At 53.4% G+C, this 18,401-nt stretch overlaps 2 protein-coding genes across 4 annotated transcripts in view; one reads left to right on the top strand and one right to left on the bottom strand.

The window, feature by feature from the left end:
* The window catches only part of ARHGAP17 (Rho GTPase activating protein 17), an 88,962-nt gene extending 84,125 nt beyond the window's left edge, over positions 1-4,837 (top strand). For both annotated transcript variants that reach the window (XM_053213259.1, XM_053213258.1), the window contains one exon: positions 3,965-4,837. In XM_053213259.1, coding sequence (XP_053069234.1) covers positions 3,965-4,095 — 131 coding nt within the window. In that variant the 3' untranslated portion in view covers positions 4,096-4,837. The remainder of the gene's footprint in view (positions 1-3,964) is intronic.
* Positions 4,838-11,443: 6,606 nt separating this feature from the next.
* SLC5A11 (solute carrier family 5 member 11) overlaps positions 11,444-18,401 on the bottom strand; it is a 45,906-nt gene continuing 38,948 nt past the window's right edge. For both annotated transcript variants that reach the window (XM_015067115.3, XM_027042997.2), the window contains 6 exons: positions 17,289-17,396; positions 16,797-16,947; positions 14,650-14,818; positions 14,039-14,254; positions 13,236-13,407; positions 11,444-11,742 (listed from right to left, as the gene is read on the bottom strand). In XM_015067115.3, the coding sequence (XP_014922601.2) occupies positions 11,537-11,742; positions 13,236-13,407; positions 14,039-14,254; positions 14,650-14,818; positions 16,797-16,947; positions 17,289-17,396 (1,022 nt within the window). In that variant the 3' untranslated portion in view covers positions 11,444-11,536. The remainder of the gene's footprint in view (positions 11,743-13,235; positions 13,408-14,038; positions 14,255-14,649; positions 14,819-16,796; positions 16,948-17,288; positions 17,397-18,401) is intronic.

The following is an 18,401-nucleotide window of genomic DNA, read 5'->3' as shown; positions in this document are numbered from 1 at the left end:
AGGCTTGAGGTGTAGTAGAAAGACTTTGTGGACTTGGGCCCGAATTCGAAGTTCAGCTCTCTGTGTAACGTCAGGCAAAGGCACAGCCTGGCTGATCAGTTAGAGGGTGACATTTGTGAGAATTTTTGTTGAAGGGATTGAATCAGATAAAATAAGACGTCTTACAGTTCTCAGCATACACTGGGTCCTAAGTGAATGCTAGCGATCTGTGATCATGTTTATCTTGGAAAAAACAGATAATCAGAGTTATGTCCTACACTCATAGGTCAGCGCTTTAAGAATGCATATGCCCAGGGGCACCTGGGTGGCTCCGTAGGTGAAGCGTCCAACTTAGGCTCAGGTCGTGAGCTTACAGTTTGTGAGTTCGAGCCCCACATCAGGCTTGCTGCGGTCAGCGCAGAGGCCGCTTCAGATCCTCTGTCCCCGTCTCTCTCTGCCCTCCCTGACTTGTGCTCTCTCAAAAAAATAAATAAATAAAAATAAAAATAAAAAAACCCAGCCACAGGAGGGCACCCATATTTAGATTCTAATGCACCATTTGATTTTCCCAATAGCAGTTCTTTTGTGGGTTAAAAAGACAGTGCTCAGGAGAAGAAGATATTTCTTACTATTTCATGATATTTCGTGAGCCTGAGAATACGTATCCCCAGGGCTGCCGTCCGCTGTGCGATGGTACGTCCTGTTGCTCTCAGGGCCGCCACTCAAAACTCAGCACTTTGCTGGTTCTCACAGTGTTTTGGTTTTTTTTTTAAAAACTAACCTCTTTTTACATCCTGAAAGTAACACATTTTAAAAAATTAACCATAGGTATTAAAGAAAATTTGGAAACTAGAAATGATAAGCCACGCTGCTACAATTGAAGAAGTTCACTACTCATATTCTGGGTTTTTCTCTATTTTTCCTTTCTTAAAAGTCCAGGGTGTGTGTGATCATGGCTTTTGATCCTGCATTTTTCATTTTACCTTACATCATATGCCCCTTCCCATGTTACGATGTTTTTACAACCCATCTTCTCAATGACTGCATGATATGAAGCGGGTTTATTTTTGCCGATAGTTGGACATTTTTAAGTGGCTCCTGCTTCTCTTTGCAGGTTATTTTTAACAAATAGATACCAGAATCATGTCAAGGTGAATATCCTAGTGAGACTTGAGCAGAATCTCTCCTTTGTAAAAATAATAAAAAGTTGACGCAGAGTCTCTGACAGACTGGAAAGTCTCCGACAGCCCTAGCGAGCCGCTGCGGGGCAGAAGGGAGTCATTCTCTCAGACAGATGGGTCAGGAGGTGGGGTAGGTCACCCCACAGCTGTGTCTGCAAAGTGTAATTCCAAGGCTGTGTTTGGAGTGGCCGGGAGAATACCCTTGGACTGTCTGGAGGGTCAACTGACAACCTAAAGCACGTGTTCACAATTGTTGACGTGATAAACCTTTAGGACCGTATCCTCAATCACAGGGTGCCCGTTCTGGCCCCCCGGGAGCCCACATCCTTGATACAGATACTCAAAACAGGAAGGAACTCACTTAGATTTGTCCAAACCCCACATCAGGGGTGATGTTCTGCCTGAGTGGAAGGAGCATCCTGGGCATCTCTTTTTGTCTTTTGCTTTTTAATAAGACATCAGTCCTGTGAACTTAGCTCCGAGCTGTGTGCTCAAAGACCAGCCCTTCTTAGAACGTATCTAATGAAAAATGATGCCTTATGTAAATTCGCAGCCAGAAAGTTTCAGAGGCATTTTTTTTTTTTTTTTTGAAAAAACAGAAAAGAGTTCCTGCGGGAATCTTTCTAAAATAACCTTTTCCTCATTTTTACTACAGTGAACCAGAGCGTTTAAGACTCACGCATTATCTCCTCAGATACCATCTTCTCTGTCAGGACCCTCACCCGAGGACACACAGACTCCTGTCGGGAGGAGGGAAGCGCTGTGTCAGTTAGACCCCACAGTCCAACCGGTGTGGCTCCGATCCTCTGAGGGGTTGAGTCTCTCCGAGTCCCCCTTTCTTACCTCCACGGTGGCATTGCTGCTGCCGTGGAGTTATTTCGTGTGGAGGTGTCGGCGAGTGCCGTGATGACGTGTGTGCAACGCTTAGCACCGTATCTGGGAAACGGCACCCTCCCCATGGTGGCAGCCGTTGTGACAAAGAGGAGTCTCCTTCTGGAAGCTGGCTCTGCCCCCGTGCCTCTTTGTTGCATGTAAACGTTACCTGTTGCATGTGAACGGATCTGCTGTCTTCTTTTTAAAAAATGGTTCATGTAAGAGAGAGAAGGGGGGCTGGGAAGTAACGTACCTGCCAACCTCAGGCAAACCAGGCGCAGCAGGCAGGAGGCAGAGGGAACTTCCCTTAGGCTCCCCCACACGTTTTTTCCCTGGGTGTGGAGGTCGTGCGTGCTCATCAAAAATAGAGGAATTCTGGGAAGTATAAATCCAGGAATTCTTTATATGTGATGTAAAAAAAGAAAAAGAAAGGTAGTAAGTTTGTCCTCTGAGAAGGATCTGCGGCCCGTCGGTGTTGGTTTGCACATGCACCCACCTGTTAACAAGTAGGAACCCACCCAGTGCGTACGGTGCCCGTGCATCACGCACCCCCACCGGGCGTGGCGGCTCGGCAGTCTCTGGTAGACTCTTTGAGCTAAAAAGAGACGCTGACTGGTTGCGCCATCTGTCTTGTCGGGTTAGGACAATGGTAAGGGGATTGAATTTGCAATGCAGTACGAGTCTTGTCTCTGAGACACGACTGCTCTGCCTGAGGCAGTAGGAGGGGAGGATTGGGAAGATGGCCGGGCTGGATGACTCTTCACCATCCATCCCTGCAGCTGGCCAGCCGTAAAACTGATGGAGCGTCAGCCATCATCCAGTCACTGTTCTAGGCATCAGGGAGGCACTGAACAAGACAACAAGTACAGGAAAAGCGTCTCTTAAGCATAACGGGAAAACTCCCCAGCACACCCACCCCAGCCCGGCAGCGTGAAACCACAGCAGATCCGAACATCTCCCTTCTCTCCTGCACCAGCCCTGACACCTCTCAGCTGGCTCTCACAACTTTCTAGAACACACACCTACTAGAGAGACAAAGGATTCTGTCTTGACGAGGGGCTGTCTCCCCCAGTCAACTGCCGGCTTCATTAAAGCCGTGTCTGGCTTGTCCACTGTTGTGCCCTCACAGGTGGGTGCTCAGCGAGCACTTGTTCCTGATTGAGTGCATCTGAGACTCCCCGGCCTCACTAGGAGGAGGGCTGTGGTAGGTGACGATGTCTTTTGTGAGTTTAGGAGTGAGGGACCGACGGCTCGAGGATTGTGCGTTGCCCTCTTGCTAATGGAATTCTAGCCAACATAATAAGACAAGAAAAAGGAACTGGAGTATAAGTGAGGAAGACAAGAGAAAATACTTGTGGGATGTTGGCGATCCCCCTGTGATTGTCAACCAGCGGTTGTTGCCAGGGGACATTTGGAAGTATCTGGAGACATCTTTGTCACCCTGGGGGAGAGGGGGCCGTTTGCCACGGCATCTAGGGCATCAAGGGCAGGGCTGCTGCCGTGCACCCTGCAGGCAGCCCCGCAAGCCAGAACGATCCAGCCCCGAATGTCACTGGTGGGAGGCTGGCGTAGCATTGCTAAGAGGAATAACCCCTCAGCCCCAGAGGGAGGGGGCTGTCTCCAGTGAAGCACACCTGTCCCCGCGGCCCAGATGTTGTGAGGGGAGTTCCGTTAGTGCGTCAGAGGGCTTGGCGAGAATGAGGTTTCCTCTCCTCGGTCAGAGCGAGCACGCGCTGCAAGGCTGCATCCGAGAGCTGCCCTGGGGTCTTGGAGGCTTGACCGCTGCTCCCAAGGGCTCATGGCGCCTCTAGCACGAGAAGGCGTGTGTGCATGGGCTGACTTGGACTTTCCGGCTCCCCTTCCTCTCGGAGCGCCCCCGGGCGGCTTCGGCATTACCACGCGCTGATCCCGTGTCTCCTGTTTTTGTCCAGACACCAGTTCTAGAGTTTCAGAACCGCTTCGCAGCACCTTTCCTGACACGCATTCAGACTCCGCAAGCAGAGACGTGCCCGGGCGCATTCTGTTGGACATAGACAACGACACGGAAAGCACCGCCCTGTGAAGAAAGCCTCCCCCAGCCCGGCCCCCTCCACCCTGGCGCGTGGAGCAGGGGCAGGTGCGCAGTTACCCTTGCAGACCCAACAGCGAAGAGCTTCCAGTGAAGGGAAACGAAGGCCTGACGTGCAGGGCCTCGCCTCTCGCAGCCCGAGGACAAGGTGGGGGCTGACACTTGAAGCCGAATGACCTGTGTCTTGAGGACGCTGGCTTTCTTTCCTGGGAAGGAAATCATGCCCAGAAACATTTCTAAAAGAAGGAAAAACGGGAAAAGACAAAAGAAAACGAAGTAGCTAGAATGGAAGGAGTATGCTCGCCGAGACGTGGGGAGGAAGCTTTGTCGCTGCGCGGTTAGTGCAGGCCGTTCGGAATGAAGAATACCGCGTTAACTATTTAATAAAATGCGTTCATTATGCAGATCACCCACTTCCTGCTCCTTGGACTTTGATTCTCACACCTTAGGAGGGAGGTCCCTCTCCTTCAGAATCGCCGCAGAATCATTTTGTATGAAGTATGGTCTGTGCCTCCCCGAGCCCCCGAAAACCACGCGCATCGATGGTGACTGCTGGATCCGTCACCTCAGCAAACTGGATGTGACCTGTGCCTTGCCGGATTGCAGAATGTAGAAAGAAACGTACTGTTCTTTTTTTTTTTTTTTAAACAATGTAATTGCTACTTGATAAGGACCGAACAATATTCTAGTTTCGTGTTTAATTTGAATTAAATATATTCTGTGGTTTATATGAAAACTTTATCATTCTTAGAAGCAAGACCGTGGACTGTGTGTATGCGTGCGTGTGCGTGCTGTCTCTCACCCAAATAGAATTCGGATGAGACGTCAGGGGGTCTGTGACCGTAGAAGCCTGAAGGAATGGAGAGCAAAGTCGCGGCAGTGACGCCAGCCCCCAGGTGCCCCAGAGACCTCCCGGACTGGCTGTCCCCGAGTGAGTGTTCCACGGTCGGGCTCTTCCTGTGCACTTACCAGTCCTGACTCCCTTCCCTGTCCAGCCAGAGACAGAACAGTCGGCCCCGCAGACCCAGTGCGGGAGTCCCGAAGCCGCTCTTTTCCGGTAGCGGGAAGGCACTGCCCTCCCAGGGTTGAAAGACTCGGGAGGAGCAGGTGGGGAAATAGACCAGAGTGGGGCCCACAGTCTGGATGCCTGTTCTGATGACAGCCGCTCCCGGTGGCCCAGACGTGGTGGGCTCCTCGGGGGACTAGGCAGGGACACATGCTGCCAGCGTCGGCTGCCTTGAACCATTCCGTTGGTGGAGTTGGTTGCCAGGCACATCAGCGACCTGTGCCTTGCCCGGAGGACACCGGCCCTGTGTTCCGCTTCAGCAGCACACGCAGTACTGGTGGCACGAAACAGAAGTGAGGCTGTGAAGTTTAACAGCCGTAACTTGCAAAGGTCAATCCCTTTTTCCTCCCAACTCAAAATTCCCTGTGCCCCCAAAGTGCTTCCTACACTTACTAATTATTAACTACATTGAAAATAGGTACCTATGGAGGTGCCTGGGGGCTCAGTCAGCTAAGTGTCTGACTCACGACTCGTGAGTGTCGGGCTCCCTGCTGTCAGCACAGAGGCTGCTTCAGATCCTCTGTTCCCCCCTCTCTCTGCCCCTCCCTTGGTCGCATTCTCTTTCTCTCAAAAATAAACATTGAAAAATAAAACACTGACACATCAAAACTAAGCACTGGACAAACAAAATAAGAAAGTATTTTTTAAAAAATAGGTACCTATAAACCCACGTATCTTAAATTTATATTCACTTAAGGCTCACTCTCCCCCATCCCCCCTTTGCTGTAGACCAAGTTCCTTGCAGAAAGCAAGAGGCTCGGTGTCGGTTGCCCATCAGCATCGAGCCCCTTCCCCAGGGAGCCCACTGTCCATAATCCAGCATCTGTGCAGCACCTCGGAGATGTCGCGGAGCCTGAGCTGGCACTCAGGGGGGAAGCTGGGACACCATGCTTGCCGAGGAGATGGCGTTGGTGCCTGGGGACCAGGAAGGTCCACGGTGGACAGTTCCCTCCAGAGCAGCACATGCGTTTTATTATTGCTGGCTCCAAAATACAACACAGACCCTCTTTATTTTAAGAATGTTTTGGTTTTCACTCTCCTTTGTTGGTAATGATCCCCCAACCCCAACAGCTCCAATCTAAAGAAAAATGATGGTTATGCGTGTCAAAGGTGAATACCAGACCAAGGCTACTGTGCATCTTCCTGAATGGGGGAGGACCAGAGTGGGGTGTGGGCGGCTTGGCTTGCATTCGGAGCTGTAACCGCATCATGGTGGAAGCATCTCCAAGGTCCCACAGAGACGTGATTACCCCTGCTGGGAGAGTCGCCACCTTGCCGGCCCCTTCTCCTGGCACTAACACCGCCAGAGAGCAGGAGAGGTCTTGTGATTTAAACTCACGGTGGCCATCCTGCTCATCCAGGAAGGTGCTGGTGTCTAGGAAGATGGTGCCGGTCATCTGCCCCTTCAGATGGTTTCCTTCCCTTCTCTATGGAACGCTTTCTCATAGAATGTTCTAGCCCTGTGTGCTCAGGCCTTCTCTTCCTGCTCCCCTGCCCACAGTGACACCAGGGTCATGGCCCTATTCCTGACTGACACACGTTGCATTCAGGACCCATCTGTCCTGTTCTTAATCCAGCATTTGGAGACGACGGCGGGTCAGCGCAGGCCCCCGGCGGCCTGACTCTGCTTGGTCCTACCCTGTGAATCCCCAGGAGTTTAGATGCAGCTGGACCAAGGAAATCCCTGGGGGCCCCACGGATGGACCCTTGTCCCTCTCTTGGGACTGTAGCTCCCAGTGAGTCTCACACATGCTCATAGTTGAAGGTCTGAAGGCGATCCTTCTCTGGCTTCTCTACCTGATGTCTGTTCCCACCGTTGCCCCACCAGCGCCGTGGCCCTGGTGGTCTGCAACCGAACTCGAGAGACTCCACCCTGTCCCACAGACTGTTCTGCCGTCTCTTGGCTCCAGGGCCCCAGGTGACATCAGTGACTCACAGTCTAGAGTCTTACATCCCATTGGGTAGCAGCAGCTCACTGACGGATGTTTCTAAACCAGTGGCCCCCACTGATATCATGGTGGCGGAGCTAGGGACGGGGAAAGATCCGGCACAGCAAAGCCAGAGGCAGAAAGTGGCCTGAGCTACCTCAACTGCCAGCTAAGGGGAGCCAGGCAAAAAGTGGGGTGGTGTCGGGGCACCTCTCCCTGGAAGCCATTTCTGGGGGTGTCTCTGTAGTCCCCTTGCCACCCACAGCCCATCTGTGTCCTGAGGCCATTCTGCACTTCCTGCCCTCAGAGCCACACAATAAATTCCTTTTGTGTTTTTTGCATCAGCTTTCTTGGGTTCGTTTCTGTTACCGACAACCAAATGGCCCCTACTTGATGCACTTCCTAAAAGAAGCTGTCCCCCTCTGCTCACTCAGGGACACAGCTGTACAGACCCCTTGTGGCTCCATGGGTGAACTTTCCTTTCCATACTCCCTGCCAACTCCCCCTTTGCGTCTCCCACGCGTTGACGAGCCATACACAGTGTGTCAGTTCTCCATTGCTACGTGACAGACGCCCACAGACTTGGCAACCTAAAACGACACACACGTATCACCTCCCAGCTTCTGTGGGTCAGGAGTCCAGGCACAGCTCAGCGGGGCCTCCACATAGGGTCTCACAGGCTGCTGTCAAGGTGCTGGCCAGGGTCAGGGTCTCATCTGGAGGTTCGACTGGGGAGGGATCCACACCTAAGCTCCCTTGTGGTTGTAGGACCACAAGGTCTGAGAGCCCTGGCTTCTTGCTGGCCCACATCTGGAGGTCCCCCTCAGCTCTTAGAGGCTGCCCACAGCCCCTCGACTCGTCGGCTTCCGCAGTGTGGCCGCTAGTGCATCAGGTCAGCAAAGACAGTCTCCAGGATGCATCTGCTGGCAAGACGGTCTTACGTGATGTGATGTAACCACCGACTGATATCCTGTCACCTCTGCCGTGTTCAACTGGTCAGTAGACGGTTGTGGGTCTGTCCGCCATCAAGGGGAGAGACTATACAAGGGCACGAACACCAGGAGGTGGGGATCGTCGAGGGTCACCTTTTAGGGTCTACACCACACACATGAGAACGTCATCACAAATGACACATGTGGGGCAACATTCGAACCAAATATTCTTTTGAGAGAACCAAAAAAAAGTCATCAGCGTTCTGTTTTCACCCTCTCTACTTGTATCTGAATGGAGTCTTTATGCACATCAATAAATTACATTTGAACGACCAAAAAATTGTTTGCATGTCAGTTCATGATAGGGACCCCGCATTTGTATGTTCACACAAGGACCCTCAGAATTGAAGCCTGGTCTTCTAGATAATTGCTGGGTGTCCTCCAAGTAAATACTGAGGGCTCGCTCTTCCATGTGCTGGCCCAGACCCTGGGGACCAAACCTGAGCCACACAAGCATGGCCCTGGCTGCCGGGGAAACTGGCACACGAACCCAGGACACACAGCAGGGTGCGGAGAGGGAGGAGCCACGGGCAGGTGGAGGCGGGCCCTGCAGACAGAAGGACAGCTGGTGAAGCAGATGCCTCAGAGGCAGGGAGCCAGGCTGAGAGGTGAGGAGGAGCTGGAGCACGAAGGGCCTCGTCCAGTTGTCCAGGGCAGTTGGGAGCCGCTGAGGGAGCCATGGTGGGGGCAAAGGGGGGTGGCAGTCCCTGCGGTTTGTAGTTTAGACCCCTGCGGCTGTGACCCCAGGGAATGGACTAGAGCCGGGGCAAGACTGCTTGGCAGGGGACCCCAGGAGAAGAGCTGATTCAGGCCCAGATTTAGGTGGAGGTGGCAGGAAGGGGGGCCAGCGGACAGAGGAACACATCCTTAGGGAGGCAGAGGTGGCCCCATTTGCCGACCAACCGTTCCGAAGGTGAGCGCCAATCCAAAGGGCGGCGCTGCAGACCCTTCGTGGTCTGTGGTCGAGGTTGCACAGGTGACTGGACTGGCCATTTGGTCCCCTGCACAAGCTCAGACCTCGGGGGCTGAACCTGTGCAGGGCTAGTGGGTATTCCTTCCTGGTCCCCGGGCAGGGGTGGGCAGTCAGGCCGGGGCAGGGCTGCGGCCGGTGGACGTGAGACCAGGAGCCGGATGACATCTGCATCCCGGAGGCCCTCCATCTGTGCATTCGCTAGGCACTGTGCTAGGTGTCCGTGTGACAGACTTTACCTTTGTGCAACTTTCACTCCAGTTGGGAAGACAGTTAAGGAACCGATGATGACGTGTGATACCTGCTTTGAAGGCACATGCCCTAATGGGCCTGAGTGGGATGATCCCAGAAGGCTTCCCAGAGGAAGTGGTGTTCAAGCAGACACTAGAATAGGAGTTAGGCAGAAGAAGGAGGGGTAGGTAAGGTGGAGGGAAGAGCAGACAGATATAACCGGACTTCCGGGACCCACTGTGCACCAGCCCTGTGCTTGGCCCAGAGGTGGGAAACCCCGAGAGTGACGTGGACTTAGCCTGCGAGGGGAGAGGGTCAGAGTCGAAGCCGCAGAGAGGCCTGGCCATCAGGGGTTATTCCCATCAGGGAATGTGGACTTCATCCTGCGAGCCTGGGAAAGTCACCGAAGGGACCTACGCAGATCAGTGGCTTGATCAGATCCGCTCTCTCTGCCTGTGGGTGGACAGTGAGCGAGACGAGAGGCAGGAAGGCCAGTGGGGAGGCTGTGGCAGTGATCCGAGGGAGATGGCCGGTGGCCTGCTCGAAACGCAGCTCCGACCCCGACCAGCAGCAGCAGAGATCTCTGGGGCCTGGCGGAGGGGCAGCGCGGGGGAGCTCAGGACCCCAGCAGGGCCTGCCGGGCCCCCCCTCCCCGCCTTTGGCCCCTGGAGAGGGATGTTCGGCCCTCCTGGAGCCCACTCGCCTCAGACGTCGTCTCAGGCTCTTGCCAGCAACACGCTGGGGAGGGGCTCCCCGCAAAGTCTGGGGTGTGCCTCCGCCCACGGATCAGCGTGGCAAGGCCCGGCCTCCGACAAGGCTGCCCCCAGGTACTGAGGGAAGCACACTGAGCGACTGAGCCGATGGCTCCTCGGCCCCCGGTTTCCTGTCCAAGATCCTCTCAAGTGTGGAAACCGGGGTCCCCTGTGAGACTCCTGTTCCCCAGCCCTGTCACGCCAGCACGTGGTTCCCATCCACCCCGCCAGCCCCCTCTGTCCCGGGACTGGAATCCTCGCTCATGGCGCCGGGCCGCCCCAGAGGTGGGCTCCCGGCTAGCTCTGGCGGTCTGCCCTCGCTCTAAGCCGTGCGTGGGGCCAACAGCCCGGACCGGAGATCCCATCAGACCCCATGAGGGCCCAGAACACAGACGTGAGGATGGCCGACCCAGCCCGGGACACAGTGGCTTTGCCCCTGGGCCAGCAGAGATTCGCTGTGGACAGACTTGTCCATCCTTCTGGCCGCTTGTTTGAGGGGAAGCAGCACGTGGACGACGAAGCAGAGAAAAGTCTCCACCAGTGCTTGGAAAGGGCGCGCAGTTCCCGATTTTCTTCAAGCACAAGATTCCAGGGCGCCGCCTGGCCCACTTCCCGGGGATCTCAGGGAGGAGCGGCCCTGCAGTGAGAGAGCGCTGGGGACCGGCCGCTGCTTCCCCCAAAGCCCGCCAGCGTGGAAGGCAAGCGGTGGGACGCAGGTCCCGGTCCCCGCACGTCGAAGGGAGCGGGAGAAAGTTAAGCGTTGGCGCTCGGCCGGGCCAGCGTGGCAGCTACTGGGCTGGGAGGCCTTGGGGGTCTCTTTGCTTCTTTATCCCTATGAATGTCGTTCTTGGTGTTCCACGACAGGTAAGAAGAGTGAACAGCCCTTTGAGAAAAGGAACCGTTTACACTTCTTTTTCCCCCAGATTCGAACCGCCATTGCTTTTTTTTTTTTTTAAGTTTGTTTTTGAGAGAGAGCAAGAAAGGGCGGGGCAGAGAGCGGGAGAGAGAGAATTCCAAGCAGGCTCCACACTGTCAGCAACAGCCCAATGCCCACTGCGGGGATCGAACCCACAAAACCATGAGATTGTGACCTGAGCCGAAATCAACAGTCAGACACTTAACCGACAGCAACCCAGGCACCCAACCTCCATTGCCTTTGAAGAAGAGGTGCCTCACCCTGGATTTCAGCTCGGGTACCATCTCCCCAGCTTCGTGGGTTCGAGCCCTGCATCTGGCTCATGCTGACAGTGTGGAGCCTCCTTGGGATTCTCTCTCTCTCTCCCTCTCTCTCTGCCCCTCCCTTGCTTGCTCTCTCTCAAAAATGAATAAACTAGAAAAAGAAGAAGAAAAGAGCTCGGTGTCATGTTGGAAATGCCCCGGAGGAACTCCCATGAAGCCTCGTGGTAAACAAACAAAGCTTTATTACTTATCTTCTCTCATTACAAAAATGGCACGGAAAATAAACTGAGAGCTCGGACCCCTGGGTTCACCCCACGTTAAGCAAAGTAGCCCCAGACAAAGATGGCACAGCTAATACACACGATGAGGTTGATGTCCAGAAGGGTTTTCACGGGGGGGTTTTCTTCCAAGGAGACGATGACAGGTTCCACTTTGCTGGGGGGCTCCTCCTTGCCCCGGCTCTCCATCCCACAGAGCCACAGGATGGCCCGTACCACTCTGGACTGCTCTCGGGTCGTGTCACCTAGAAGAACCCAAAGGAAGGTCATAAGGATGGGCTGTGCGTCCGGGAGAAGACACCAAGGGGACCAACCAGATGTGTTCCGCACATAGTAACAAATACTTGGTGTATCTCTCGTGTCTCTTGAAATGCACGGCCTCCTGGATCTATACTTGAGTTTCCCCTGTTAGGCTGATGTGGACACATAGCCACAGTGTGTATGCATGTGTGTGCATGTGTGTGTGTGTGTGTGTGTGTGTGTGTATATATACACACACAGGGCCACGTGTGATGATGAACAACAGCCCACAGCCTCAGGGTCATGGAGGCAATAGGGGCTGATGGGGACTTTGGCTAATTGAAGGGCACATCCCAGGTCTTAAGGAGCCCACTTTACAAGCTCCAGATGTCAGTCGTGCAGACACATGGGCCCAGTGTTGTTACAATCTCCCCATTTTCCAGAAGACAGATATCTGGAATTTTACATGCAATCTCCCGATTTTTAAATGTTAAGTCACATTTCATTAAAATGGTAGGTGGGCCAAACCACAGTATGTCTGCAAGCTGCCAGTTTGGAACGAGTGTAATTTAGAGAATGCCAGTAGTATTCCAGCCTACCTTGTGGGATTTCGAGAGGATTAGGTGAGCCATGTTCTAGCAGGCGCTCAGCAAGTGTTTGCTGCTATTGCTTCCCAGCGAGGTATCTGATGAAAGCTACTGAGGGGCACCTGGGGAGCTCAGTGGGTTAAGTGTTTGACTTTTGATTTCAGCTCAGGACACAATCTCGTGGTGTGTGAGTTCGAGCCCTGCATCAGGCTCCATGCTGATGGTGCAGAGGCTGCCTGGGATTCCTTCTCTCACTCTCTCTCTCTGAGCCTCCCCCCATTCATTCTCTCTCTCTTTCTCAAAATAAATAAACTTAGGGGCACCTGGGTGGCTCAGTCGGCTAAGCATCCAACTTCAGCTCAGGTCATGATCTCACAGTTTGTGGATTTGAGCTTTTGCATTGGGCTCTTTGCTGACAGCTCAAAACCTGCTTCAGATTCTGTGTCTCCCTCTTTCTCTGCCCCTCCCCAGCTTGTGCTCTCTCTCTCTCAAAAATAAACATTAAATAGGGGCGCCTGGGTGGCTCGGTTGAGCATCTGACTTCAGCTCAGGTCATGATCTCACGGTTCATGGGTTCAAGCTGTGCATCAGGCTCTGTGCTGACAGCTCAGAGCCTAGAGCCTGCTTCAGATTCTGTGTGTGTGTCTGTCTCTCTGCCCCTCCCCCACTCACATTCTGTCTCTCTCTCCTTCAACAATAAACATTAAAAAAATTTTTTTTTAAAACATTAACTAAATAAAGGAAAGAAAGAAAGTTACTGAAGAACCCACTTGCAAGGCTGGACATTGGGAGTCAGGCGATGCTAAAATTTCAATTCTGCCCCTTCTCTGGCTTATGATTTGGTAGAAAAACTCCCCCCTGAAACAGAATTCTTCCTGGGCTTCGACTGTAACTGAGGAGAGACCACTCACAGCTGTGGGGTTTGGATATGTTTTCTTGAATCATCTCCAACTGGATGGTGGTGATGCTGGTCTCGGGGGTCCCATTCTGAGAGACCGGAAGAGGCAGGGGAGTTGCTGGTGGGAGTGGCTGTTCCTTCTGGACCATGGGGTCATGACGAGTAAACCAGGTCAGGCGGCTTACCTAAGGAGCAGTGATGGATTAGAAGATTGGGGTCCCCTGCTCGACCCCGCGTTCAGCTTCATGTCTGAGAACGTCCCCGGCCTGGCCCTGTCACTGCACCGACCACGAGCTCCACTCCCTGCAGCGGGCATTCCCCCCACGATTCCCCCAGGTAACTTCAGCAGCCTCAGTTTTGTTGGGACCTCCCCCCACCCCTCCCTCATTCCAGCCCCCAGAGCTTATGAACCCCAGCTCGGGAATCTGGGGGGACCCGCCCGTGAGCCACTCAGCACGTATATTTCTCTAGCAACAGGGACTGAATTGGTTCACAGATACAAGTGTCGAGCTGACTCCATCGATGGGAATCGGGAGCTTTGCCAGAAATGCTGGGATGGACATGTTTCTGCTATTGCTTAATGAATATAAGAGAAGATAAAAGCCTTAGAAGCTGGCAGGCCCCTGTGGTGCCTGAAAATAGAGGCAGAAATAAGGATTCTGATGATCCTCAGCCCTGAATCAGGCCGTCCCTCAAGCCTAACCCTGGATGTCCCAGCTTTTTGAACAATCAAACCCTCTTTGTTAAGGCCAGCGTGGGTCCGTCTGCTCACGGCACAGGGTCTCCGTGGTTACACAGTACCAAACCCAAATGTACCATTTCCTTGGAGGGTGGCTCCGTGAACCAGCTCACAACGGACACCGTGATCAGAGTAACCGCGGACAGAATCATGGAGAAGTAGAGGTAGTGGACGTGCTTCACCACGGCAGGGCGGTCATCTGGCTGGTCACACCGAGGCTGCGTGTAAACGAAGTCCAAGGCCAGCCGAATCAAGCCTAGGAGAAGGCCCAAGATCAGACCTGAGAAAGCACCCTGTAAATCAGAGCAAGGCCATCTTAGAGACGTCCAAGGTTAAGGGGTGGCCGGCCTGGGCCTCTGCGGACCTCGACCTCGACAAGCCGTCCTCAAGAGCTTGGTTCTCTAGGGACGGTCGATGCACACGTCAGTGATTTGAAAGGACTGCAAGTTACTCAGCTGTTTATCTTTCACACGTGACTAATCATTTATGCATAATTCACTCCTTGTTAACTCGGCTCCCCCGTTTAATGACGGAATGCATCAACACAGAACCCCCATCGCTGCTTTGCAAAGGCCGGGTGGCACCCTCCCCATGGCTCCCTCCACAGAAACGCGTCCCCGGAAATGCCACCCATGCCCTCACGGGGCGGCGCTAGCTTCTCGTGTGGTGGGGACTCGTCCAGAGCTACCTTTTCATTGGTCCGCTTCCAGAAACATCCCATGATGAAGACCACAGCCACAGGCGGCTGCAGGTAGGAGCTGATGGACTGGATGTAAATGAAGAGCTGGCCCCCCTGGCTGGCCTGAACCACGGGGATCCAGAGGATGGAGATCAGCACCAACAACAACACAAACACCCTGACAGCAGGCCGAGAGAGACCCTGGTTAGTATGCCTCCCGGGATGCTTACTGCTGTCTCTTGTTAACAGCGCTATTGGGGTAGAATTTTCACACCATAAGATTCACCCATCGCAAGTGTACCATCCCAGAACTTCGGGTAACACAATCAAGATTCAGAGCATCCACTGCTGGGGCGCCCGGGTGGCTCAGTTGGTCGAACGTCCCACTTCGGCTCAGGTCATGATCTCACAGCTCGTGAGTTCGAGCCCCACCTCGGGTTTTCTGCTGTCAGCACTGAGCCCACTTCAGAGCCTCCGTTCCCCTCTCTCTCTCTGCGCCTCCCCTGCTCACACTGTCTCCCTCAAAAATAAACTAACATTAAAAAAAAACCCGCCAAACTGTTTTAAACAGTTGGACCGTTTTACATTCCTACCTGTAGTGCTATGAAAGTTGCTATTTCTCTACCTCCGTGTCTGTCTCTCTTTTTTTAATGTTTTTATTTTTGAGACAGAGTGTGTGCGCACGTGCCCAAGTGGAAGAGGGGCAGAGAGGGAGACAGAGGATCTGAAGCGGGCTTTGCACTGACAGCAAAGAGCCCGATGTGGGCCTCAAACCCACAGATCACGACCTGAGCTGAAATCGGACGCTTGACCAACTGAGCCTCCTTGCCTTTTTGATTACAGCCATTCTAGGGGGTGTGTAGCTTTCTAGGGGTACAGTCTCATTTTGTAGATTGATCTAGATCGCAGATCCTTTGTCAGCTACATGGCTTGCAAATATTTTCTCCTCATCTGTGGCGTCTCTTCTCATTGCCTTGATGGTGTCCTTTGAAGTGAAAAACTTTTAGCTTTTGATGAAGTCTAATGTATTATGATTATTTTTTCTTTTCTGGGTTATGCTGTCTGTGTCTGACCTAAGAATGCTTTCACTAACCCAAGACTGAGACAGCCCTCCAGGCTCCAAGATGCCTTATTAGCATGTATTTTACATAAAATTTGCATACCATTCATTTTGGTCACTTCCGTTCCCCCCCACTAGACTTCAGCACCTTGCAAAAAGCCTTGATAGAAAAGCCTTCCCTGAGGGGGTGCCTGGGTAGCTCAGTGGGTAGAGTGTCTGACTTCGGCTCAGATCATGATCTCACAGTTTGTGAGCCCGAGCCCCACGTCGGGCTCCATGCTGACAGCACAGAGCCTGGAACCTGCTTCGGATTCTGTGTCTCCCTCTCTCTGCTCCTCCCCCGCTCACGTTCTGTCTCTCTCTGCCTCTCTCTCTCTCAAAAATAAACATTAAAAAAAATTTTTTTTAAAGGAAAGCCTTCCTGAGTCCCCAGAACCCCATCCCCCTTTTACCAGGCTTTGGGGTCCCACCCAGTCCAGGCTGGGGACTCCTCCTCTGAATCTTTACATCTCCTGGCTCCTGATCATAGCACTCATTGGGGTTGTAATTTCCTTTTATTTTTTTAATTAAAAAAAAACGTTTATTCATTTATTTTGAGAGAGAGCACATGAGCAGGGGAGGGACAGAGACAAGAGGGAGAGAGAGAATCCCAAGCAGGCTCCATGCCATCAGCACAGAGCCCAATGTGGGGGCTCGATCCCACGAACCATGAGATCGTGACCTGAGCCGAAATCAAGAGTTGGACGCTTAACCATCTGAGCCACTCAGGCACTCTGTAATTTGCTTTTTAATTATCCTTTCTCTGTAATTCTCTTCTCTTCTCTTTAGTTTTGTGAACGCAAGAACTAAATCTTTGCTTTGCACTGCTGTGCGCCTGGCCACCTGGCACATAGTAGGTGCTCAGGGAACGTCTCTTGGATGAGTGACTCCTCTGCACACAGAGTCCTAAGGAACCTCCCCTTTGCCATCAGAGGAGGCTGAGCCTCCAGGATGAGTGGCTGGTGGGGCCTGGCCTCTGGGTGGGCTCAGCTTTCTCCTCCCTGGGTGTGTGGGTCTTTCCACTCCCCTCCCCCGGCCCTGCTCCGTATGGCCTTACCTGCCGACAATCATGAGCTCCCTCTCGGACGCCCGGGGCCGGATGCAATTCCAGAGGTCCATGGTGAAGATGGTGCTGGCACTGTTAAAGATGGAGGTGAGGGAGGACATGAGCGCCGCCACCATCACGGCCATCATGAGCCCACGGAGCCCTGGGGGCAAAAGGGAGGTCTATGGGCCTCAGGTTTCTCCTGCTACCGGCTGTTACCTCCACTCATGACCCCAGGACCCCAGGCCTGTAGCACCAGCTGATCCCAGTCGGTGCCCCTAGGAGGAGGCAGAACTCAGGGGACCATGAGGAGGGACAGGGGTTGGTTGTGGGGAGTCAGGCGGAGACCCCTGCAGAGCCAGGGCCTGGGTTTTATTCGGGGGCTCTGTGGCTCGGTCCCTCCCACGGCCCTCCCATCTTGTCCCTCCTTCAGGTCAGGGCTCAGCCGAGGCCCTCCTTTCTGGACGCTCCAGGGGACTGCACTTAGGGGAGAGGGGACATTACCTGTGGGCAGGAGCTCCAGCACAAGTTTGGGGTACGCGATGTCTGAGCAGCCAGAGGGATTGCTGCAGACCTTCAGGCAGGTGTCTGGGTCCGCACAAGCCACTTGATCTGTGGAAGAAACGAGGCCCAGAGTGAGTAGAGCCTCTGAGCCCAGGCCTTGCCAAAACATGGCCCGACTGACACAGGCCGGCACCAGGAGCCAGGGTTATTGTATATACCAGCATAGCTCAATGAAATAAAGGAGCCTGGACTCTGTACACCACGACCTTCTTGTTTAATCTTGCCATCGCTGCAAAACTGGGATGGTCACATAACGATCGTAGCGGGGGTCGGCCGAGATGACATACGTCATGAGCTTAACACAGTCTGATACCCAGGAAGGGCTGGATACATTGCAGCTGTTATTACCGTGACCCAAATAAAGCTGACATACACCTAGCGGCCACTCTCTCCACAGTGTCCTACATCAGGCTGCATCCCCGGATCCCCCAAAAGGGGCCGCAAGCATTCCACATCTTGCCTGCCGTTTGTCAGAGGTGCAAAGGCGAATGCCATTGACTGGCACGTGGCGAGTTATTTTCTAAATCCCTCTTTACCCATCTCCTCAATAGCTTTTCTCACTGTAGGCTCATAACAACCCGACCACGCTGGCTGAATGTCTCTCCTCCTCTCCCTGTAATTCTGTATCAGCTCTTTTCCCTCCTGGGCAGCATTCTAGTTTTCTAGTGTAAATCCATCATGGCTTCCTGGCATCTGTAGTTCTTTCTTTATTTTTAAATTTTTTAATGTTTATTCATTTTTGAAAGAGAGAGACAGAGCACAAGCAGGGGTGGGGCGGAGAGAGAGGAGGACACAGAATCTGAAGCAGGCTCCAGGCCCTGAGCTGTCAGCACAGAGCCCGAGGCGGGGCTCGAACTCACGAGCCGTGAGATCATGACCTGAGCCGAAGTCAGACGCTCAACCGACTGAGCCACCCAGGTGCCCCCTGGCATCTGTAGTTCTTTATGTCTTCCTAGCCTAAGGATGAACACAATCCCAGAAGACGAACCTAGGTCTCCGGCTCGGAGGACAGAGTGTGTGGCATTGAGTAGGTGCTCAATAAATTTTTATGGG

This window comes from Acinonyx jubatus, chromosome E3, assembly GCF_027475565.1.
Source record: "Acinonyx jubatus isolate Ajub_Pintada_27869175 chromosome E3, VMU_Ajub_asm_v1.0, whole genome shotgun sequence".
Taxonomy (NCBI): Eukaryota; Metazoa; Chordata; class Mammalia; order Carnivora; family Felidae; genus Acinonyx; species Acinonyx jubatus.
The sequence above is the reverse complement of the archived record's forward strand: the minus strand, read 5'-3'. Positions and strand labels throughout refer to the sequence as shown.